The sequence below is a fragment of the Pogoniulus pusillus genome, chromosome 4 (assembly GCF_015220805.1).
Source record: "Pogoniulus pusillus isolate bPogPus1 chromosome 4, bPogPus1.pri, whole genome shotgun sequence".
Taxonomy (NCBI): domain Eukaryota; kingdom Metazoa; phylum Chordata; class Aves; order Piciformes; family Lybiidae; genus Pogoniulus; species Pogoniulus pusillus.
Window position 1 is genome coordinate 22162659 of NC_087267.1, and position 24436 is coordinate 22187094.

General features: G+C 45.2%; 1 protein-coding gene across 1 annotated transcript in view; it reads right to left on the minus strand.

Moving 5' to 3' along the window:
• The window catches only part of ANO2 (anoctamin 2), a 246683-nt gene that overhangs the window by 165162 nt on the left and 57085 nt on the right, over nucleotides 1-24436 (minus strand). The window contains 3 exon segments of the mRNA XM_064142873.1: nucleotides 16234-16298; nucleotides 22822-22863; nucleotides 24084-24139. Coding sequence (XP_063998943.1) covers nucleotides 16234-16298; nucleotides 22822-22863; nucleotides 24084-24139 — 163 coding nt within the window.

Sequence of the window (24436 nt, forward strand, 5' to 3'; positions counted from 1 at the left end):
TTTTCCCAGCTTTTTTGTAGGCTCTCTTCAGATACTGGCAGGCCACAATTAGGTCACCTCAGAGACTCCTCTTCTCCAGATCGACCAGCCCCAATGCTTTAGCTAGATCAAGTTGCTGAGAGACACATAAAGCCTGACCTTGATGGGTAGTAATGGAGCCTCCACCACCTTCCTGGGCACCATTTCCCAACATTCCACCAACCTCACAGGACCTTCTTCCTAAAGTCCAGTCTAAACCCTTCTATAGCGCAAACCTGTGACTGCCCTTACAGGCGTAGGACTGATTTCTAGCGTCTATTAAGCTTAGAAGACAGATTTTAACTTGTTTCTGAACTAACAGCTCTCAGTAAATTGTAGTTCCTGCAGCAAAACTGTAAAAAAGATTGCTGAGGTATAGAGAACTTCGCCCCTAACCACAACAACAGAATCAGGAACTGCACATAACATCTCTGTATACTCCACCACTGCACTCCAAACGTTTTCTGGATTTTTTTCCTCCACTTGAAATTTTTCTCAGGGCAGGATTCAAGAATTTATCACAACCATCTGGGACACCTGGGTGGAATTAGTGCTCAGCAGCAGCACTGAGGCTGCTGTGCATCCAGAGATCCTAGAGATTTCTACCATGCTTGTGCCTGACAGCACATACTTGCAGATTCTGTCCAAACAGGCTCGAGAAGAAAACACATCAGCGCTAAACCCAGATATGCAGAAAGAGCACCAAATGGAGCAATGTGGAAGCCAAGAAAGGCTCCTGGCAGAAGACAACCCCTCTTGGAATAACTTGCCAAGAGTCTGAAAAACCTTTTGTTATTAAAATTTTAAGAGGAGAAAATAAACCAGCTACAGAACCTCAGCTAAATTACAATGCAAGGCGGGAAAGAAAAATTCCATGGGAAAGGCCAACCAGTCATGCACACAGAGAACAAAGAAAGGAGCCTCTCTGAAGGTAAGAGCAGATGGTTGTCCCTAAACTGGAGATAAACAACAAGGCTGTCCAACAGAGAGTGGTTATAAAGGTATTTGTGAAAATAATTGATAAGAGCGTGCAAGAACCCTAAATTCAACCCTAAATGCTAAAAGCTGGTTCTAATGCTCAGGCATATGGGTTGAATGTCAACTGAACATGAGTCAGCTGTGTGCTGCCAATGGCATCCTGGATCAGATTAGAAACCCTTTGGCCAGCAGGGACAGGAGGTGATCATGCCCCTGTGCTCAGCACTGGTGAGGCCACACCTCAATTGTTGTGTTCAGTTCTGGCCCCCTCACTAGAGAAAGGACATTGAGGGGCTGGAGTGTGTTCAGAGAAGGGCAACAAAGCTGGAGAAGGGCCTGGAGCACCTGGGCTGTGAGGAGCATCTGAGGGAGCTGGGGGTGTTCAGTCTGGAGAAGAGGAAGCTGAGGGGAGACCTCATTGCTCTCCACAACCACCTGAAGGGAGGTTGGAGCAAGGAGGGTTAGCCTCTTCTCCTTGGTAGCAAGGGACAGGACCAGAGGAAATGGTTCCAAGCTGTGTCAGGGGAGGTTCAGACTGGATATTAGGAAATATTTCTTCACTGAAAAGGCTCTCAAAGGCTGGAATGGTCTGCCCAGGGCAGTACTGAAATCACCATCTCTGGGGATATTTAATCAATATGTGGACCTAGCACATAGGGACATAGTTTAGTGTTGACTCTTCAGTGCTGTGTCAAAAGTTGGACTGGATGATCTTGTAGGTCTCTTCCAGCCAAATACATTCTGTTATTCTGTGACATTCTGTGATTCTGTTTGTGTCCACATCTGCAAATGTCCCTCACTCATTTTGGAATGATTTGTACCAGATCAGTGAGACCTGGAAACAACTTGAGCTCAGATTTTGATTTCTGTAACAGACTTCTTCATACTACATGTATTCTTTTCTAGCAATTAATACAGTCATCAACATTCACCAAAAAACCAACAGAGAAACTATGAATCAGACCCTTTTTGCCTGAAAGTGTAATGAAGTAAAATACCACCAGGGACATTTAATCGAGGCCTTTTGGTTAAAGTTCTTGTTTAAAAACCTCAGATAACAAGTATTTCCTCTGTCCTCCAGTGGCACCCAAAGTCTGAAGCCAAACCTACCTAAATCACAGGTTGTACCAGCCATGGATATATTCATTTTTTTCCCCAAAGCACTGTGGAATATTACTAATGATTCATTACAGGACAGAAAACTCTTCCACTGTTAAAGTTTTACAACTCTTTAGAGAACACAGATTTTGAAACACACTGAGATGCAAAAGTGTTTTCTCCATGTCTCTGAGCTCTATAGAAACAATTACTACTCAAAACAGTAATAGATGACTGTAACTTCTCTCACTGGAATAGGTGATGAAAGGGAATATTCAAGTTCTTGAATTCTAGTGATGCTTAAAATCTGGGGAAAATATGCAGAATAAAAGCCACAGATTTTATGTTATCTACATTTTAAAAGAGCAAAAAGTCAAACCTTATTCCAAGGTTCGAGTCACTCACTGAGCTTCATAGATTCACAAACCTCATTATTTCCATTCCAAGAAACTGTCAGACTACGACTGCAAGGGCATAATTTGTGGCAGTGGATTTGGAATATAAACTGAACAAAAGCCTTTGCTTACTTACTGTAATGCAAAGAACAATAGCAGCATAATAAGTACTCATGTAATGTGACTGGATACCAAGTTAACCATGGCACAGCAATGTGCCCTTGTGGCCAAGAAGGCCAATGGCATCCTGGGGTGGATTAGGAAGAGTGTGTCCAGCAGATCAAGGGAGGTTTTACACCCCCTCTACTCTGCCCTGGTGAGACCTCATCTTGAATACTGTGTTCAGTTTGGGGCTCCTCAGTTTAGGAGGGACAGAGATCTGCTGGAGAGAATCCAGCAGAGGGCTACGAGGATGATGAGGGGACTGGAGGGCATGACTGATGAGGAGAGGCTGAGGGACCTGGGGCTGCTTAGTCTGGACAAGAGAAGACTGAGAGGGGATTTAATAAATGTTTATAAGTATCTGAAGGCTGCCCAGGAAGGGGGGGACAGGCTCTGCTCACTTACTCCCTGTGAGGATTAATTACAAGGAGCAATGGGTGTAAGTTGCAGCAAAAGAGGTTCTGCCTCAACACAAGAGGGAACTTCTTTACTGTAAGGGTTACAGAGCACTGGCACAGGTTCCCCAGAGAGGTTGTGGGGTCTCCCTCTCTGGAGACTTTGAAGGCCTGTCTGGATGTGTTCCTCTGTGATCTGTGTTAGATAGTATTGTCCTGCTGTGTCTGGGGGGTTGGACTCAATGATCTCCTTGAGTCCCTTCCAACCTCTAACATCCTGTGATCCTGTGACTGGGACAGAAACTAAGGCTAACTATCCACCAACTGGATGTGCAGGCAACATGTTACTGGTTAGTTACAGAATCACAAAAACACAGAATTGTTTTGGTTGGAAAAGACCTCCAAGATCATCAAGCCCAACCATCAGCCTAACACCACCACGGTCATTAAGCCGTGTCCCCAGGTGCCATGTCCAGACATAGCTTGAACTCCTCCAGGGATTCTGCTCTGCCACCTCCTTGCACAGCCTGTTCCAGTGCCTGAATCACTCTTGCAGTAAAGAAATTTTCCCAAATATCCAACCTAATATCCACTCAAAATCACTGTAGCTGCACTCTCTCCTCTGTTATTGACAGAAGGCTCAGTGCCTCTACAGAGAAACTTTGGATTTGTGTGTGGCTTTTGCAAAGGGTCCAGACCCTCATGATTAAAGAGTCCTTTTGTTGGAGAGCCAGACATGAGAGGAATGTAATTTGCAGGAACATGAATATAGTAATGTACTAATAGAGAGTGCTTTAGGTGCAGTAGTAGCACAATACAGTAGCTGCTGTGTTGGTTTATGTGTTCAGTTTCTATGTATTGTTCTACGTAATAAGTTGGTATGTATTGTTTTATGTGCCCTTGTGGACAAGAAGGCCAATGGCATCCTGGGGTAGATTAGGAAGAGTGTGTCCAGCAGATCAAGAGAGGTCTTCCTCTCCCTCTACTCTGCTCTGATGAGACCTCATCATGAATACTGTGTTCAGTTTTGGGCTCCCCAGTTTAAAAGGGACAGGGATCTGTTGGATGGGATCCAGCGGAGGGCTGCGAGGATGATGAGGGGACTGGAGGGCATGACTGATGAGGAGAGGCTGAGGGACCTGGGGCTGCTTAGTCTGGACAAGAGAAGACTAAGAGGGGGTTTGATAAATGTTTATAAGTATCTGAAAGCTGCCCAGGAGAGAGAGGGCAGGCTCTGCTCACTGCTCCCTGGGATAGGACAAGGAGCAATGGGTGTAAGTTGCAGCAAAAGAAGTTCTGCCTCAACACAAGGGGGAACTTCTTTACTGTAAGGGTCCCAAAGCACTGGAACAGGCTCCCCAGAGAGGTTGTGGAGTCTCCTTTTCTGGAGACTTTCAGTGACTATCTGGATGTGTTCCTCTGTGATCTGTGTTAAATAGTATTGTCCTGCTGTGGCAGGGGGTTTGGACTCGATGATCTCCTTGGGTCCCTTCCAACCCCTAACTTTCTGTGATCCTGTGATGTCTTAAGCTTCCATGTATCTTCTTATCTATTCAATTTCTATGTATTCTTTTATGTATTTTTGTGTTACTTTAAAGTATGAGGTCTCTAATGACACTGTCCTGCTGATGTCTGGGCTTGCCTGGCATTTTCTTTACCTACAAAAGTTCAGCATATCTCTTGAGGCTGCTGTATCCACAGCACACCTTACAGAAGAGATGTATTTTCTGCAAGAGCAGTGAGACAGTGCTGGTCCTCCTAAGAACCCACACATAAGACAAAACACTCTAGCTCCCTGAGAGGTGCCCCTTACTTTAAGAGATTTTATGAACACACACTAGCCTCGGGGTTAAAAATGTGCAAGAATTGAGGATTTCACCCACTAAAACCAGTGCCTGGCTCGGGCCAGGAGCTCTGCTTCAGTTAAATACAACACTGCTCAGTCAAAATGGCTTAGCCTGGTGATGAAGACCTAGGCAGGTGTTTGTCCTCCACCCATTTTTATTGCAGACTCCTGTCTTTTAACTTCAATCTGTATGGCGACACAGCCCACTGTGTGCTGGTGTCCCCACAGGGCCCTTTGTTTCCTGCCTTTACAAACATTCAAGACGAACAAGACCCTTTCTCTACCCATGGCCAGTGCATGTGATATCAGTGGATATCTACCTGCTGTCTACCTCATTGTCTCTCTTTAGCTTTCTTTACGTTTTTCTCTAGAACAATTCTGCGTTCAAAAATGTAGGCATCCTCCAAACCTGACACACTACAAACCCAGGCAGCCCAGAAGGCCAGTGACAGACTGGGCTGCATCAAAAGTAGAATGGCCAGAGCTAGAGAGAGGGGACTTTACCACTTTACTCTACTGAAACCTCACCTGGAATACTGCGTCCAGCTCTGAAGCCCTCATCACAAAAAGAACATGGACCTGACAGAGAAGGTACAGAGAAGGGCCATGAAATTCGTCACGGGGGTTGGAGCAGTTCTGCTATGAAGACAGACTGAGGAAGCTGGAGTTGTTCAGCCTGAAGAAGAGAAGGCTCCAGGCAGATTCAAGAGCAGCCTGCCAGCAGGTGAAGGAGTCTGCAAGAAGACTGCAGAGAGACTGTTCGCAAAGGACTGCAGTGACAGGACAAGGGCAATGGTTTGAAATGAATCATAGAATCATACAGTTAACCAGATTAGAAGAGACCTCCGAGATCATCCAGTCCAACCTATCACCCAGCCCTATCCAATCAACTAGACCATGGCATTAACTGCCTCATCCAGGCTTTGACTGAACACCTCCCGGGATGGCAACTCCTTCCTGCCCAGCCCATTACAATGGCAATTCACTCCTTCTGTGAGAGAAGAGCAGTTTTACATTGAATGTTAGGAACAAGTTCTTTAGCATGAGGGTGGTGCAACAGGGTGCCCAGGGAGGTGGTTGAGGCCCCCATCCCTGGAGATATTCAAGGTAAGATTGGACAAGGCTTTGAGCGACCTTGTCTAATGAAAGATGTCCCTACAAATTGCAGGGAGGTTGGACCAGATGACCTTTGGAGGTCCCTTACAGGCTAAGCCATTTTGTGATTCTATATTTACTAACGGTTACCTATGAGGAAGGAAGCACAGTGTCACTTCATAAACACCTCAGCACACCAAGAGATGCTCTGTGTAAGAAAGAATTCATTCAGCTGTGCACGTAACATTTTCTCTATAATCTCTGACATATAAGGAGTAAACCATTTAATCATAGAATCAAGCAGGTTGGAAGAGACCTCCAAGATCATCCAGGCCAACCTAGCACCCAGCCCTAGCCAATCAACGAGACCATGGCACTAAGTGCCTCATCCAGTCTTTGCATGAACTCCTCCAGGGACAGCAACTCCACCACCTCCCTGGGCAGCCCATTCCAATGCCAATCACTCCCTCTGCCAACAACTTCCTCCTAACATCCAGCCCAGACCTCCCCTGGCACAACATGAGACTGTGTCCCCTTGTTCTATTGCTGGCTGCCTGGGAGAAGAGACCAACCCTCACCCAGCTACAGCCTCCCTTTAGGTAGCTGTAGACAGCAAAGAGGTCAGCCCTGAGCCTCCTCTTTTGCAGGCTGCACACCCCCAGCTCCCTCAGCCTCTCCACACAGGGCTATGCTCCAAGCCCCTCACCAGCTTCGTCGCCATTCTCTGGACACGTTCCTGTATCTCAACATCTCTTTTCAGCTGAGAAGCCCAGAACTGGATTCAGGACTGAAAGTGTGGCCTGACCAATGTGGAGTACAGGGCAAGAATAATCTCCCTTGTCCTACTGGCCACACTCTTCCTGATACAGGCCAGGATGCCATTGGCTCTCTTGACCATCTGGGCACACTGATGGCTCATGTTCAGCTACTATCTACCAGTACCCCCAGGTCCCTTTCTGCCTGGCTGCTCTTCAGCCACTCTGTCCCCAGCCTGTAGCACTGCTTGGGGTTGTTGTGGCCAAAGTGTAGAACTCTGCATTTGGCCTTGTTAAATCTCATCCCAGTGTGATACCATGAATTAACCTTCCTTTTAGACTGGCAGAATTTTTTCTTCCTGTGTTACCATCTATTGTGACTTGCTTTTTGGGAGTTTTCTTTACTTGTAACATTTACCTGGAACCATTATGAGGTCACTAATATTTTATCATTTTCTAACTTTGGGATTTTGCAAGATGATTTTTGTTCTTTCCATAATCAGAACAGTCTGAAGCTCGACTACTGGCTTCTTTTTATAAATACCTTTTATTTATACTTGTTAATATTTCAGAAATGTTTTTTCTTTTTGCCTTTCAACTGAACGGAGCTATGCCTTACTGCGAAGCCTGTGTGCATTTCATGTTTGCTTTAGTAAGTACTTGTGTCTGATAGACACCATCTAGTGGCTAAAAAAAGGATGGTTAAGAAGAATCACATAACTACAGAATATTAGAGGTTGGAAGTGACCTCCAGATATCATCAAGTCCAACTACCCTGCTAAAAGCAGAATCACACAAGGTAGTCTGCAAAAGAATGCATCCAGGTGGGTTTTGACAGTCTCCAGAGAAGGAGACTCCACAACCTCTCTGGGCAGCCTGTTCCAGGGCTCTGTTACCCTCACTGTAAAGAAGTTTCTCATCATGGTGAGGTGAAACCTTCTACGTTCTAGCTTGTATCCATTGCTCCTTGTCTTATTGCTGCTGACCACCAAAAAGAGATTGGTCCCATGCTCTTGACACCTACCCCTCAGATATTTGTGCGCATTAATCAGATCCTCTCTTAGCCTTCTCTTCTCCACATTAAACAGCCCCAGGACTCTCAGTCTCTCTTCATGGAGGAGATGCTTAAGTCCCCTGATCATCCTAGTGGCTCTCTGTTGGACTCCCTCCATCAAGTCCCTGACTCTCCTGAACTGGGGAGCCTAAAACTGCACAACCCAAAAGTAGACACAATATTCCAGGTGTGATCTCATTAAGGCACAGTGGAGGGGTAGAAGAACTTCCCTAAGCCTGCTTATTGTTCTATGACCAATAGGACACAAATATCACAGAGTTTTGGGTATTTATTTTAGTCATAGTATTACTGCATCATTTGAGACAGTAGGTCTTGCCTCTTGTCATTTCTAATCAACTGAGCCATTGCACTAAGTGCCTCATCCAGCCTCCTTTTAAACACCTCCCTGGGCAGCCCATTCCAATGTCAATCACTCTTGCTGTGAAGAACTTCTTACTAACATCCAGCCTAAACCTGCCCTGGCACAGCTTCAGGCTGTGTCCTCTTGATCTGTCAATGGGTGCCTGGGAGAAGAGACCAACCCTCACCTAGCTACAACCTCCTTTCAGGTAGTTGTAGACAGTAATGAGGTCTGCCCTGAGCCTCCTCTTCTCCAGGCTGAACACCCCCAACTCCCTCAGCCTCTCCTCACAGGGCTGTGCTCCAGCCCTCTCACCAGCATTGCCGCCCTTCTCTGGACACACTCAAGCACCTCAACATCTTTCTTCAATTGAAGGGGTCCAGAACTGGACACAGCACTCAAGGTGTAGCCTAACCAGTGCTGAGTACAGGGGCAGAAGGACTACCCTGGTCCTGCTGGCCACATTTTTCCTGCTCCAGGCCAGGATGCCATTGGCCTTCTTGGCCACCTGGGAACACTGCTGGCTTATAATATCAGGGTGCATATTTAAATAGAATGACTAAGCTTGGTCTTAACACTTGATCAGCACGAAAACATCCAGAAAAGGACCTCCTCTCACACAAGCACAGCAGAACCAGAACTTTCTGCAGAGGTTAAGATGTTAAGAGCAGCTTTGTAAGACAGAGAAGCAGAACTGTGACCATGCAGATGCAGGAACTTTTTTCTGCCATCTGCATTTCCCAGACACATACACCTCTAGATCACAAAATCACAGAAGCATTCAGGTTGGAAAAAGCCCTTACCAAGTCCAACCAGGAACCCTACTCTAAAAAGTTCACCCTGAACTATATCCCCAAGCATCACATCCAAACAGCTTTTAAACACATCCAGGTTTGGTGACTCCGTCACCTCCCTGATGGGATTCCAGTGCTTGACCACTCTTGCTGGGAATTTTTTTTCCTAATGTCCAGTCTAAACCTACCCTGTCACAGCTTGAAGCCATTCCCTTTTGTTCTATTACTAATTACCTGTGAGAAGAGACCAGCAGCAGCCTCTCCACGATGTCCCCTCAGGTAGCTGTAGACAGCAATGAGGTCTCCCCTCAGCATCCTTTTCTTCAAACTAACCATCCCCAGCTCCCTCAGTCACTCCTCACCAGATTTATTCTCCAGGCTCTTCCCCAGCTTTGTTGCCCTCCTCTGGACCCACTCCAGCACCTCCACATCCCTCTTGTAATGAGGTGCCCAAAACTGAGCACCGTACTCAAGGTATGGCCTCACCAGAGCAGAGTCCAAGGGGACAATCACCTCCCTACTCCTGCTGGGCACAGCATTTCTAATCCAAGCCAGGATGCCACTGGCTTTCTGTGCTGCCTGGGCACACTGCTGGCCCATATTCAGCTGCCTGTCAATTACAACCGCCAGGTCCCTTTCTGCCAGGTAGTTTTCCAGCCACATTGCCCCAAGCCTGCAGGGTTGTTTGGGGTTCTTGTGACCCAAATGCACAACCTGGCACTTGGCCTTGTTGAAGCTCATCCCATTAACATTGGCCCATCCATCCACTCTATCCAAGTTCCTCTGTAGAGTCTCCCTATCCTCCTGCAGATCAACACTGCCACCTAATTGGTGTTATCTGCAGACTTACTGCTGACACATTCTATGTCTTCAAGTGTTTGTATGCACCTATGTAAAAACGTGCAGGGCTTCATTTTTTTTGTTTCCAAATGTAGCCTCCCACCTCTGGCTTTTGCTTCCTCGATTTAAAAGACCAAACTTTTATTTCCTATTAGAATACACCAATATGATCTCCATAAATGCCCACTGGATCAGGACCTAACACTCATGTCCATTAAGAAATGTGACCTTCTGGCTGTGAGGTTGAGGCATCATACAGGCACTACAGAGCTTAGCCTGAGAGAGTTTAGCACACAGATTAAATGCAATGTTAGCAGCTTACAAAACTACAAGATCCAAAGAGGGAGGAACCAGTTTCAGTCTTCAGAGCCTTGGCATTGTTCAAGTCCTGATGTAGATGTGCACATCTTATGCTGAATCTAGCTTTTGAAAATCTCACTCAAGTGAGGAATCTGGCTGGCACAGAGGATCTTAGTGCTCAGACAGCAACCTGAAGCCTGGAAATTGTGTTTATCAGGAAAGCAGGGATCTGGCTTTTCTCATGACTACAATACAAGCCTACTGGCTTAACATTCCATCTCATGGAAGCAAAAATAAATAAGGTCAAACTCCTGCCAAAACAGACAGAGAGAGAACCACTTCCTACAGGACTGACAAAGTCTGTGAAATGCAGAACTGCAAGTAAATCATTTCACTCCAGTCATAGGAATGAATCCAGAAGAATAATTCAATTCAAACGCTTCAGTGATTTATGCACCACGAGAGAAAAACCCTCTGCTTTGCAATAAACACAGGCTGGAGCACTCGTTGAAGCCATGTGATATTTCAAGGCTGGTGGGGAAACTCCCTACAACTGCAGATGAAAAGTGCTGTCCTTACATCAAGTGTCTAACATGCAGTCCATTTAGTGGATGTATTATATGATACAAAATCCATTAAAAAATAAACTGGGAGAGTGAAGGGGCAATGAGATCATAAATAAACTGGAAAGAGGGAAAGAACTACAATGAATGATCTTTTCTCAAGAGCTAGAACTCAGTTGCAGGGTGAAACTTTATAGAATCAACCAGGTTGGAAGAGACCTCCAAGATCATCCAGGCCAACTTAACACCCAGCCCTAGCCAATCAACTAGACCATGGCACTGAGTGCCTCATCCAGGCTTTGATTCAATACCTTCAGGGATGGTGACTCCACCACCTCCCTGGGCAGCCCATTCCAATGCCAATCACTCTTTCTGTGAAGAACTTCTTCTCAACACCCATCCTTCACCTGCCCTGGCACAGCTTAAGACTGTGTCCTCTTGTTCTGTCACTGGGTGCCTGGCAGAAGAGACCAACCCCCACCTGGCTACAGCCTCCCTTTAGGTAGTTGTAGAGATCAATAAGGTCTGCCCTGAGCCTCCTCCTCTCCAGGCTAAACAACCTCAGCTCCTCAGCCACTCCTCTTAGGGCATGTGCTCTATATATGGATATATAGTGTATAGGTGTGTAGGTGTAAACATATAGAAATAGAGATACAAAGACATAAATGTACAGATACACATATGTACAGATACATAAATGTATAAAAATATAGTTGTATCAATGAGCTATCCATGGGACAGCAATGTACCACTGTGGCTAAGAAGGCAAATGGGATCCTGAGAGGCATTAAGAGGAGTGTGGCCAGCAGATTGAGGGAGGTTATCCTCTGCCCCTACTCTGCCCTGCTGAGACCTATTCTTCCCTCGTACTCAACATTGGTCAGGCCATACCTTGAGTCCTATGTACAGTTCTGGGCCTCTCAATTCAAGAGCGATGTTGAGATACTGGAATGTGTCCAGAGAAGGGCACTGAGGATGGTGAGGGGCCTAGAACACAGCCTTGTGAGGAGAGGCTGAGGCAGCTGGGGTTGTTTAGCCTGGAGAAGAGGAGGCTCAGGGCTGACCTCATCGCTGTCTATAACTACCTGAAGGGAGGTTGTAGACAGGTGGGGGTTGGTCTCTTCTGCCAGGCAACTAGCAACAGAACAAGGGGACACAGTCTCATGTTGTGCCAGGGGAGGTCTGGACTGGATGTTAGGAAGAAGTTGTTGGCAGAGAGAGTGATTGGCATTGGAATGGGCTGCCCAGGGAGGAGGTGGAGTTACCATCCCTGGAGGTGTTCAAGCAAAGCCTGGATGAAGCACTTAGTGCCATGGTCTAGTCGACTGGAGAAGGCTGGGTGCTAGGTTGGACTGGATGATCTTGGAGGTCTCTTCCACCTCCTTGATTCTATGATTTATGATTCTATCCAGTTCTGGGATCCTCAGGTCAGGAGGGATAGGCATCTACTAGGGATAGTTCAAGGGAGGGCTATGAAGACGATGAAGGGGCTGGGGCACTACCTTGTGAGGAGAGGGACCTTGGGCTGTTTGATCTGGTGAAGAGAAGACTTAGAGGAGGTTCAATCAATGTTTATATATATCTGAGGGCTGAGGCTCAAGAAGGAGGACACAAACTCTTCTCAGTTGTGCTCTGTGGAAGGACAAAGGGCAATGGATGAGAACTAGAGTACAGGAAGTTCCAGCTCAACTTGAGGAAGACCTTCTTCACTGTGAGGGTCACAGAGCACTGGAACAGGCTGCCCAGAGATGTTGTGGAGTTTCCTTCTCTGGAGGCTTTCAAGTCTTGTCTGGATGCCTTCCTTTGTGACCTGAGCTAGATTCTGTGGTCCTGCTATGGCAAGGGGGTTGGACTTTCAAGGGTCACTTTCAACCTCTAACATCCTATGATCCTATGATGTATAAATGTAGAGATACATAGATATACAGATGCATATATGTATTGATATGTGGATATACCTCCCAAAACGTTAGTCTGGGCTGCTTAGGTTTACCCCTGAGGCAAGCATTAGGGAGGGTTGTTCATTCCTCTTGAGATAACCACATACTAACCAGGCTGTTTTCTGCCAAAGGGGTTACTTTGCATAAAAATGAAGGATCAGATATTTAGTTAGATGAATTCACAATAACACCCAGAAGAATGACAGGGCTGTAGAAGAATTAAAATACACAGGAGGAGAATGTGCACTTTGAGAACCAATAAGCTCACAGTTAGCATTAAGTAGCGATTGAGCACCATTTGAGTGTATTTCTGACATCAAAAAGGACAACACAAACTTGTTTTCAGGCTCTAGACATTATGTGGAGACAAATGTTCTTCTCAGGAGACAAAGAGTGGCTGCAAGGCACAGTGGTGAAAGAACCAGTGGTTTCCTAATGTACTAAGCAGACTAGATGTTCACAGTTAGGGTAATGCTGTATCAGAAACTGATCTTAACCATTTGCATCAAGGAAGAAACACTTATCTCCATCAACAAGAGAACAAAACCAAACCAAACCACCACTTCAGCAGGATTCACCTTCTCTTAATTCATCACTCCTTTAAACTACACTGTCCCACACAAGGTAAGGGAAAAAGTCCTCTTTTTTTTTAATGTGGAACTCTGATGGAGGAAGGAAAAAAAAAAGTAAAAAGGCAAACCAGTGCTTTAGGAAGACATCATTCAAATGCAGGGGTAGAAGGGAAGTGGTGATTCTTCAGTCAAGAGCAGGTTCAGGACAGGCACACTGCAGTGGAGGGCCAGAGTTCATGACAAATGAAACAGGAACAATTTTCCATACCAAAGTAAACCAGATAAAAACAGGAAAGGGGGAATATGTTAGGCAGACAGCTTGATTAACAGAAACTCTCCAGTTTTGATTTACATGCCATACACTATATTTTGGTTAATACACTTTTCCCCCTACTCCTGCAAAATGACTTGCTGTATACATAGACTTAGTCTTGACACTGACCATGTCTTCCCAGTTTTAGGCTTTACAGCAAGAGAATCATAGAGAGGCACTTGGAGCTTTGAAAATAATTGTGCTATAGATAATCATAGAATCAGAGCATGGTCTGGGTTGGAAGGGAACTGCAAAGCTCATCCAGTCCTACTCTTTTCAGTCGGCAGGGACATCCTCCACTGCAGCAGGTTGCTCACAACCATGTCCAGACCGACTTTCAATATTTGCAGGGATGAGGCCTCAACTCCCTCCCTGGGCAACCTGTTGTGGTGTTCCACCACCCTCATGCTAAAGAACTTATTCCTCATGTCCAATCTAAATCTGCTTTGCTCTTTTCAAACCATTTCCCTTGTCCTGTCCCTGCAGGCCTTTGCAAACACTCCTCTCTGCTGCCTTCTTGCATTCCCCTTCAGCTACTGGCAGGCTGCTCTTCTCCAGGACCCTTCTATTCTCCAGGCTGAACAAACCCAGCTGCTGCAGCCTGTCCTTGTAGCAGAGCTGCTCCAGCCCCCTGATCTTCTTTGTGGCCTCTTCTGGACATGCTCCATCAGGTCCACGTTGCTCCCGTGTTGAGGGCTTCAGAGCTATACTCAGTCCGTACATGAGTTGAATATAAGGCAACATAAATATTACTTTTCTTGTCCATCAAAGCCTGATTTAAACTTATTATGTCACATAGAGCTTCCATAACCAAAGAAACAAAGATGAGTGTGAATAACTCTCTTTCTGGAGATATTCAAGACCTGCCTTTATGAGCTCCTGTGTAATTTGGAATAGGTGATCCTGCTCTGGCAAGGGGGTTGGACTAGATGAGCTTTGGAGGTTCCTTCCAGTTCCTAATATTCTATGATTCTGTGAGGGCAAACTAACAAAGAACTATCACAGTAAATTATCAATATGCATGAACTGTAGCAGAGGTTTGTTAAGGGAAAAAGTATTCACACTGAGAATGAACTCAAATCTCCACCATGGCACAAGAGTGCAAAAACCTATTTCAACTGCAAGAAGAAGAGAGTGTTAATTTTTCAAGCAGACACACTTTAAAGCTCTAATATCACCAGAAAAATAAAAACCATATTTCTTGTAGTGGTAACAGTCAAACTAGCAGTCAAGCAAAGCATGAAAGATAAAAGCAAGAAGAATCATCCCTGAGGAGAGAGAATCAATTGCATATGTCTGGTCATATTCTCCTTTCGTTCTCACAGGAGTATAAACCACAGAATGTCTATGAACTCATATCAGCAGAGTGAAATGTTATATTGGAGGCAGCAAAACACAAATGAAGATGGAGTGTAAGCAGATGTATCTCAATTCTGAACTCACCTGAGTTGTCAGATCTGATAAACCATGAACTGCTGCAGACATTCACCGTTTGGCAATATTTGCACCACGTACTAACAACATATTTGAATCATAAAATCAGCCAGGTTGAAAGAGATCTCCAAGTTCATCTAGTCCAACCTAGCACCCAGCCCTGTCCAATCAACTAGACCATGGCACTAAGTGCCTCAGCCAGGCTTTTCTTCAAGACCTCCAAGGATGGTGACTCCACCACCTCCCTGGGCAGCCCATTCCAATGCCAATCATTCTCTCTGGCAACAACTTCCTCCTAACACCCAGCCTAGACTTCCCCCAGATCAATTGAGACTGTGTCCCCTTGTTCTGTTGATGGTTGCCTGGCAGAAGAGACCAACACCACCAGTCCACAGCCTCCCTTCAGGGAGTTGTAGACAGCAATGCAGTCTCTCTTGAGCTTCCGCTTCTCCAGGATAAACACCCCCAGGTCCCTCAGCCTCTCCTCACAGGGTTTGTGTTCCAGGCCTCTCAACAGCTTCGTCATCCTTCTCTGGACACGTTCCAGTATCTCAACATCTCTCTTGAATTGAGGAGCCCAGAACTGGACACAGCACTCAAGGTGTGGCCTGACCAGTGTTGAGTACAGGGGAATAATAACCTCCCTTGTCCAACTGGCCACACTGTTCCTGATCCGGACCATGATGTCATTGGCTCTCCTGGCCACCTGGGCACACTGCCGGCTCATGTTCAGCTACTATCCACCAGCACCCCCAGGTCCCTTTGTGCCTGGCTGCTCTCCGTCCACTCTGTCCCCAGCCTGTAGTGCTGCAGAAGAGGAGGCTGGGGAGGTGACCTTACTGCTGCCTGCAACTCCCTGAAGGGAGGTTGTAGCCACGTGGCGATTAGTCTCTTCACCCAGGCAAGCAGCAACAGAACAAGGAGACACAGTCTGAAATTGTGCCAGGGGAGGTCTAGGCTGGATGTTAGGAGGAAGTTGTTGGCAGAGAGAGTGATTGGCATTGGAATGGGCTGTCCAGGGAGGTGGTGGAGTTGTCATCCCTGAAGGTGTTCAAGCAAAGCCTGTATGAGGCACTTAGTGCCATGGCCTAGTTGATTGGACAGGGCTGGGTGCTAGGTTGGACTGAATGATCTTGGAGGTCTCTTCCAACCTGCTTGATTCTATAATTCTATGTTGTTGTCATCTTTGTTACTGTAACATCAAAGACACAGAAAAACAGCAAGAGCAATATTTCTGATACTCTGATCAATCCAAGATTATATTTGCTGAGGTTAGTTACTCTGCATCAAGTCTCAACATTTTATACAAGTCTCTGTTACCTTATAAGGTCAATGGGCTGAAACTTGTAAAACACTCCATATCTTGCCCATTCTCGATACAGCAACTGAAAAGGAAAAAAGAAATGACAAACAAACAGATGATTAACTTGGCACAAGTGGTCCCACCTGGATTCAGAAATCTTCAGAGAGTTACAAATGCATATGCAACAAAAAAAAGCACCCCACCAAAAACCAAACAAAAGCAATTTCCCATGTTTCACTACAAACTTCCATGTACATTTTTTAGCCAGTTATGGAAGGTTCTGACCCAGCCAGCATTACCAGGATGGTGCACACACATCTTTATCTGCAACCAATATCCACCCCACCACATTTATTAGGGAATCATCAGTAAGTTTGCAGATGACACCAAGCTAGGAGCAGGTGTTGATCTCTTGGAGGGTAAGAAAGCCCTGCAGAGGGACCTTGACAGGCTGGATGGGTGGGCAGAGGCCAATGGGATGAGACTGAACAAGGCTAAGTGCAGGGTTCTGCACTTCAGCCACAATAACCCCAAGCAGCACTACAGGCTGGGGACAGAGTGGCTGGAGAGCAGCCAGGCACAAAGGGACCTGGGGCTGCTGGTAGATAGTAGCTGAACATGAGCCAGCAGTGTGCTCAGGTGGCCAGGAGAGCCAATGGCATCATGGCCTGGATCAGGAACAGTGTGGCCAGTTGGACAAGGGAGGTTATTCTGCCCCTGTACTCAACACTGGACCATCTACACCTTGAGTGCTGTGTCCAGTTCAAAAGAGATGTTGAGATACTGGAATGCGTCCAGAGAAGGGTGACAAAGCTGTTGAGAGGCCTGGAGCACAGCCCTGTGAGGAGAGGCTGAGTGAGCTGGGGTTGTTTAGCCTGGAAAAGCGGAAGCTCAGGAGAGACCTCGTTGCTGTGTACAACTACGTGAAAGGAAGCTGTAGCCAAGTGATGATTAGTCTCTTCTGCCAGGCAACCAGCAACAGAACAAGGGGACACAGTCTCAAGTTGTGCTTGGGGAGGTCTAGGCTGGATGTTAGGAGGAAGTTGTTGGCAGAGAGAGTGATTGGCATTGAAATGGGCTGCCCAGGGAGGTGGTGGAGTCGCCATCTCTGGAGGTGTTGAAGAAAAGCCTGGATGAGGCACTTAGTGCCATGGTCTAGTTCAGGGCTCCTCAAACTTTTTAAACAAGGAGCTGATTCACTGTGCCTCAGACACTGTCGGGGGCCAGACTATAGTATGGTTCCAGCCCAGTCCTGGCAGGTGCTTGGCAGCTGTGGAGGCTGATGAGTGGATTAAGTGACAGGAAGTGGCTGCTTGATTTTGGCCATAACCCCCAGCAGGAGGGGGTTGGGGGGGCTCTGTAAATACTGTTGGGCCATATTGAGAACCACAGGGGGCTGTATCCAGCCCGTAGGCCATAGTTTGAGGACCCTGGTCTAGTTGATTGGCTAGGGCTGGTTGCTAGGTTGGGCTGGATGATCTTGGAGATCACTTCCAACCTGTTTGATTCTGTGGTTCTGTGATATTAAATAGAAAGGATCAAAAGGGAAAAAAAATAGAAGTAATGGGGTCTAATGGAATGCTTTGGAAAAATGCTAGAATTAATCCTACTTGTAGAAGGAATTGTTAGACAGGCTAGGGGGGTGGGCAGGAAGAAACTAATGGCAGTGTAGAGTCTTGTGCTGGAGAAAGAACAGCCCCAGGGATCAGTGTACACTGGGAACTGGCCTGTTGGGAAAGAACAGCCCCAGGGATCAGTGTTATGCTGGGCACTGGCCTGTTGGGAAAGAACAGCCCCAGGAATCAGTGTATGCTGGGAACTGGCCTGTTGGAAGGCAGTGGTGGAGAAAATAGCCTGGGGGTCCTAGTGAATGGGGAGCTGATCATGAGCCAGCAATGTTTTCTTGTGCCCAGGAGGGCCAGTACTATTCTGAGGTTTATTAGAAGGGATGTGGCTAGTATAGAATCATAGAATGGTTTAGGTTGGGAGAGATCTCAAGGATCATCCAATTTCAACCTCCTGCCACAGGCAGGGACACCTCCCACTAGAACAGGTTGCTCAAGGCCACAAGTAGGTCAAGAGAGGTTCTTCTGATCCTCTACTCTGCCCTGCTGTGTTCAGTTCTGGGCCCCACAGTTCAAGAAGGACATAGAACTGCTTGAGAAAGTTCAGCACAGAGCCACAAAGATGATGAAAGGAATAGAATATCTCATGAGGAAAGCCTGAGAGAGTTGGGGCTCTTTAACTTGGAGAAGAGGAGCCTGAGAGGTGACCTTATTTATGTCTATAAAGATGTAAAGGGTTAGTGCCAGGAGGATTGAGCCAGGCTCTGCTGGGTGATGCCAATGACAGGACAAGGGGCAATGGGTGGAAGTTGAGGCATAGGAAGTTTCATGGAAACAAGAGGAGGAATTTTTTCCCTTTGAGGGTGACACAACCCTGGAACAGGCTGCCCAGGGGGCTTGTAGAGTCTCCTCTGGAGATATGCAAAACCCACCCGGATGTGTTCCTGGATGATCAAGTATAGATGATCCTGCTCTGGGGGTGGGGGTGGGATGGGGGGTGGTTTGGACTGGACCTAGCTACAGAGGGAAAAATTAAAGGTCCTTCTAAAGTCACAGTCAGTTCAGGAACAGGTTGCTCCAGCGTTATCTCAAAACCTTGGTGATACTGTGATACTGTGATACTGTGATATCACACTGGCTATTCTCATGCCAAAAGCCATAGCACTGAAGCTCAGGTTATGGCCCGAATATTTTCCATTCATGTGTTGTTGCCTACACTAAACCTGGGTCCCAACACAGCAATTTTGCAAGATTAAGCTAATTCTGGAAGATGGAATGTGCTTCCTTTCATGATATTTCATCAATTGAAAGGAATTCTAGGAGGAGATTCATAGTACAGTTCCTTCTACTTTACCGGCTTCACTTAAAAGCAGTACTTTCTATAATCTCATAATAACACTCCTCAATCTGCTTCTAATATTGTGGAGATGCTGCTGCATCATCTGACAACAGCAGAGGTAACAAAGCTCTCGTGTATTCCTCATGTCTAACATATTGCTAGCAATGAAGCTTTACAAGTTGCCAGTGGGCTAGGAGCTTAAAGAGCAAGTCAGTGTTTACCCTAACAGTGAGTTATTACCCTGCTGCTGTGCAACAGCTTTCTTAAAAAGACTTCTTTTTCCCCTAAAGCAAAAATGGTACTGAAGCAGGGAACTACCTTTACTCCAATCAACAGCCTTCAGGCAAAGAGAACATTTCATTGACTGCACATTTCTAACTCTCATAGGATGTGACCAAAGCATCATTTCACTGTGTGTTTGTTCCAAGGAAATCCTATAGAGGGTTAATAAGGCTTAACCTTTTCTCTTATGAACTGGAATGTAAACCTTAATTATTCCTGCTGCCTTATTGCAGAAGTACCCCAGATGGGCTCAAATCATCTTCTGGGAGTATGGGCCTTGTACAACAGACACTTGATATACAAGATACAGATAAGTTAATGCTGACAAAATAAAAAGGGGCAGAGAAAACCCCAAAATCTCTAAAATACCCACACACACACCACCTCCCCCTTTCCCTTTAAACCTGATCTGGGCTTTTCAGGAAATTAAACACTAAGACTATTAGATTCAGATAGAAAACAGATGATGTTATGCATAGAAATACTACAGCAGATTCAAGAGCTAGACAAGCAGAGACATATGTGAATAATCAATGAAGTATTTCTGGAAAGAAGCTTTTATGTTTTTAATGCTTAACACTTCATAACTGAGCCTAATAGGTAGAATTAAAAGGAAAAAAAAAAAAAAAAAAAAAAAAAAAAAAAAAAAAGAGGCAGCAGAAAATACAGCTAATGGGGTGAATATTTTTCCAGACATTAATTCTTTTAGATGCTCTTCCCACCTATTCCACAGTACCTATGCTCATTTGAGCCTAGCTAGGATTGATGAGAAGAATTAGATGATAGGCTATGAAAAGGAAACAATGGTGATATCTGCTGCACTCACAGGCTTGCTGAGATGTATAAGAACAAGAATCCAAACATAGATAAGGGAGTCTCTCTCTGGGCTTTTTGGAATGCATGGACTTTTCTCCCTAGCTTGCTGCCTGACTAATCCTTCTACTTCCTAATCCCCCTGGCTGACCCTCCAAACTCACCTTGAGAGTAAGGCAAAGTCTGGGGTAAGGTAGAGGGGTGGGAAAAGGTGGAAGGGTGGTTTGGAGCCCCTCATGGGGACTCTGGTTTCTGGGAGGGCTTCTGTGTTTCTGTATTACCTTTTTAACTTGTATATTTCTGTATCTAGGTGTACAGATTGTAAATATCTGCTTGTATATTGTGCTAAGCTGTAACTATAAAGCTTCATTCTTTAATGCCTATTTGTATATTGTGCTAAGCTGTAAATATGAAGCTTCATTCTTTAATATCCAGCTTGACTGAGTCTAGTCTGGGTGATTTTCTTAAGTGTGAGGGGGCAGGTAACACTCAAAACATCACAGTATCCAATCTTCCTCCACTAATTAACGCTCGCTTCAGCTTCTCTTGATATTTTGCTAACCTTAAGAGTCAGGAGACAATGCAGCTACTTTCAGAGCAGTTCACTCAAAGAAAATTGTGCAAGTGCAGAGCAGGTAATGTTCTTCATCAATCAAAAGTCCAAAATTATGGGCAGGAATATACAAGCTTCTTTGCAGTCTGTTTTCCAGCTTTGTCTCTTTCCCTTACCAAGGCTCATCTATTAAATGGAAGTCTATATGGCCTATGAAGACCTCTAGTGGCTAAATGTCATCAGTGCTTACCAAAAACTACTGAGATAAGGGTTCCAAATCTTTGCAAGGCCAGAAATTTATTTGCCTGACCTCTAAACTCAGTCTTCAACTCATCTGCCCACATAACAACCACTCGTGGCAATTACACTCTTGAGCACCACAATATTTGTCCTAATTTACAGCACTTTATCTCCACCTCAAGCACAGATGACATGTCTCAACATATAATACAGGGCTAAAAGCATTTATAAAGCACTAAATAAAAAGATATTAAGAGTTTAAAAAAAAAAAAACCGTTCAATAAGCAGTTTGCAATTAGGCAAGACTACATGAAACTTAATTTCTAGCACAGTAAACATTTTAGGCATCCAAACAGTCTTTTTTTTCTTCTTTCTGCTCTCCTCCTCTCCCACCTCCTCTTTTATCTCCCAAATTTTTCAAGACAAAACAAAAAGGCAAATGCTAAGGAAAAAAAAAAAAAACCCAGAATTAATCTTAATGAATTACAGTAATTAAATGGGTTTTCTCATTTCTAATAGCATGCATATATCTCAACAAGTTTGACTTCACAGAGTTTTTTTATTATGGGTTCATTCTCTTCTTCAGACAGCTGATGGGTGATGTATTTTCAGAAGCCTTTTGATAGCCAGCAACTTTTGATTTACAAAATAATTCAAAGCAGATGTTTAGAAATTGCTTAGAACTTCACTGAAATAAAAAATACAATGATGGGGGTTTGTTCCTTGCAATGATTGTTCCATATTACCATCAGCTAATGAAAATAAATGGGTTTAAAAGTCAGTTGCCAGCTTTTGCTCACCAACAGCTTGATCCTGCCTATGAATTTGAAAGGCAAGTTGAAGCATTTTGTAATGTAAATGTCAAATTAAAGTCACTGAAGTGCTTCATGAGAAGACATAAAGTCTTGTGGTGAATATATATATATATATATATATATATGTATGTGTGTGTGTGTGTATATATACATATATATACATATATATACATATATATGGAAAGCAGCCCTGTAGAGAGGGACCTGGGGGTCCTGGTGGATACCAAGTTAACCATGGCAGAGCAATGTGCCCTTGTGGCCAAGAAGGCCAATGGCATCCTGGGGTGGATTAGGAAGAGTGTGTCCAGCAGATCATGGGAGGTTCTTCTTCCCCTCTACTCTGCCCTGGTGAGACCTCATCTTGAATACTGTGTTCACTTTTGGGCTCCCCAGTTTAAAAGGGACAGGGATCTGCTGGAGAGGGTCCAGTAGAGGTCTGCAAGGATGATGAGGGGACTGGAGGGCATGGCTGATGAGGAGAGGCTGAGAGACCTGGGGCTGCTTAGTCTGGACAAGAGAAGACTGAGAGGGGATTTGATAAATGTTTATAAGTATCTGAGGGATGGCCAGGAGAGAGGGGACAGGCTCTGCTCACTTGCTCCCTGGGGTAGGACAAGGAGCAATGGGTGTAAGCTGCAGCAAAAGAGGTTCCACTTCAACACAAGGGGGAACTTCTTTACTGTGAGGGTCACAGAGCTCTGGAACAGGCTCCCCAGAGACGTTGTGGAGTCTCCTTCTCTGGAGATTTTCAAGGCCTGTCTGGATGTGTTCCTGTGTGATCTGTGTTAAATAGTATTGTCCTGCTGTGGCAGGGGGTTTGGACTCAATGATTTCCTTGAGTCCCTTTCAACCCCTAACATCCTGTGAGCCCTTTATTCAGAAATAAAGGGAAATAAATAATGTAAAAAATACATGTATTTGTAAAAAAAAACCCCAAACATAATTTACTTCATTGATTATTATATCTAATATGAAATTGATTTTGCAGTGTATTTTACCTTTCTTTCATTCATGTCACCATTCTGGCCTTCATATTCACCCTAGAGAAAGAATGTGATTTAATAACTGATAAAAAAAATATATATAATTCAATAGAAGTTTGCTCAGCTGTTCCTACATCCTTCACTTTACTTTTGGGTCACAACCTGAAAGATATTTACAGAAGTTTGCATATAGGATTCACACACTTAGAATACATTTTTGTATTCGAGATGCAGAGGAGTGATTTTGTCACTTTGCTCTGCTGAGATCTCGCCTGCAGTGCTGTGTCCAGCTCTGGAGCTGTCAGCACAGGAAGGACATGGACCTGATGGAGCAGGGCCAGAGGAGGGTCACCAAAACGATTAGGGAGCTGGAGAAGCTCTGTTATGAGGACAGGGTGAGGGAGCTGGAGAATAGGAGGCTCCAGGCAGACCTAAGAGCAGTACCTATAAGAAGGGTATAGAGAGACTGCTTCAAAGACCTGCAGTGGTAGGATGGGAGGCAATGGCTTCATAATGGAGAAGAGGATATATAGATTCGATGTTAGGAACAAATTATTTAGCATGAGGGTGGTGGAACTCTGGAACAGGGAGGTATCTGAGGCCCCATCCTTGGAGAGGCCATGAGGATGATCAGAGGGCTGGAGACCTCTCCTGTGAGGACAGACTGAAGGAGCTGGGGCTGTTCAGTCTGGAGAAGAAAAGGCTTCCAGGTGACCTTCTTGTGGCCTTCCAGGATCTCAAGGGGGCCTACAAAAAAATCTAGGGGGGGACTTCTCAGGCTGTCAGGGAGTGACAGGACTAGGGGGAATGGAGCAAAACTGGAGGTGGGGAGATTCAGCCTGGACATGAGGAGGAAGTTGTTGAGCATGAGAGTGGTGAGAGCCTGGCATGGGTTGCCCAGGGAGGCAATTGAGACTCTATGCCTGGAGGCGTTTAAGGCCAGGCTGGATGAGGCTGTGGACAGCCTGATCTAGGGTAGGGTGTCCCTGTTTATGGCAGTGGAGTTGGAACTAGATGATCCTTGTTGTCCATTCCAACCCTGACTGATTCTATGATTCTATGAGATAATAAGGTAAGCTCAAAAGGGCTTGGGGAACCTGATCTAATGGACAACATCCCTGCTGACGTCAGAGGGGTTGGACTAGCCGGCCTTTGGATTTCCCTTCCAACCCAAACCATTCTATGATTCTGTGATTTTCACAAGCAATAGCCATCGATATCCATGCACTACTAAGAGACACCATTAGAGAACTACATTTTGAACATTAAATACATACATCATGGAGTGGATATGCTGCATCATAAACATTGTTTGCTATTAATGTGCTGATACCTAAAAGAGAAGGAAAAAAAACAAAACAAAACACAGAATTGGTCAACATATTGTCACAGTTAAACAGAAGAAATAATTACAGAATTCATTTCACAACAGCACAAAGGATACTGGAGCTGTTCTACTAAAAATACTCAAAATCATGTCAGGATGAAAATCTACCAAGCTAGAAGTACATGGCTATGGGAAACATCTTGTCATAGAAAGGCTTGTTTACATAGAGGCTTTTTTTTCTCTTGAGTGAACAAGTATGGTACAAAGACCACTTTGTCATCCTGCCAGCACAGAGGCATGTGA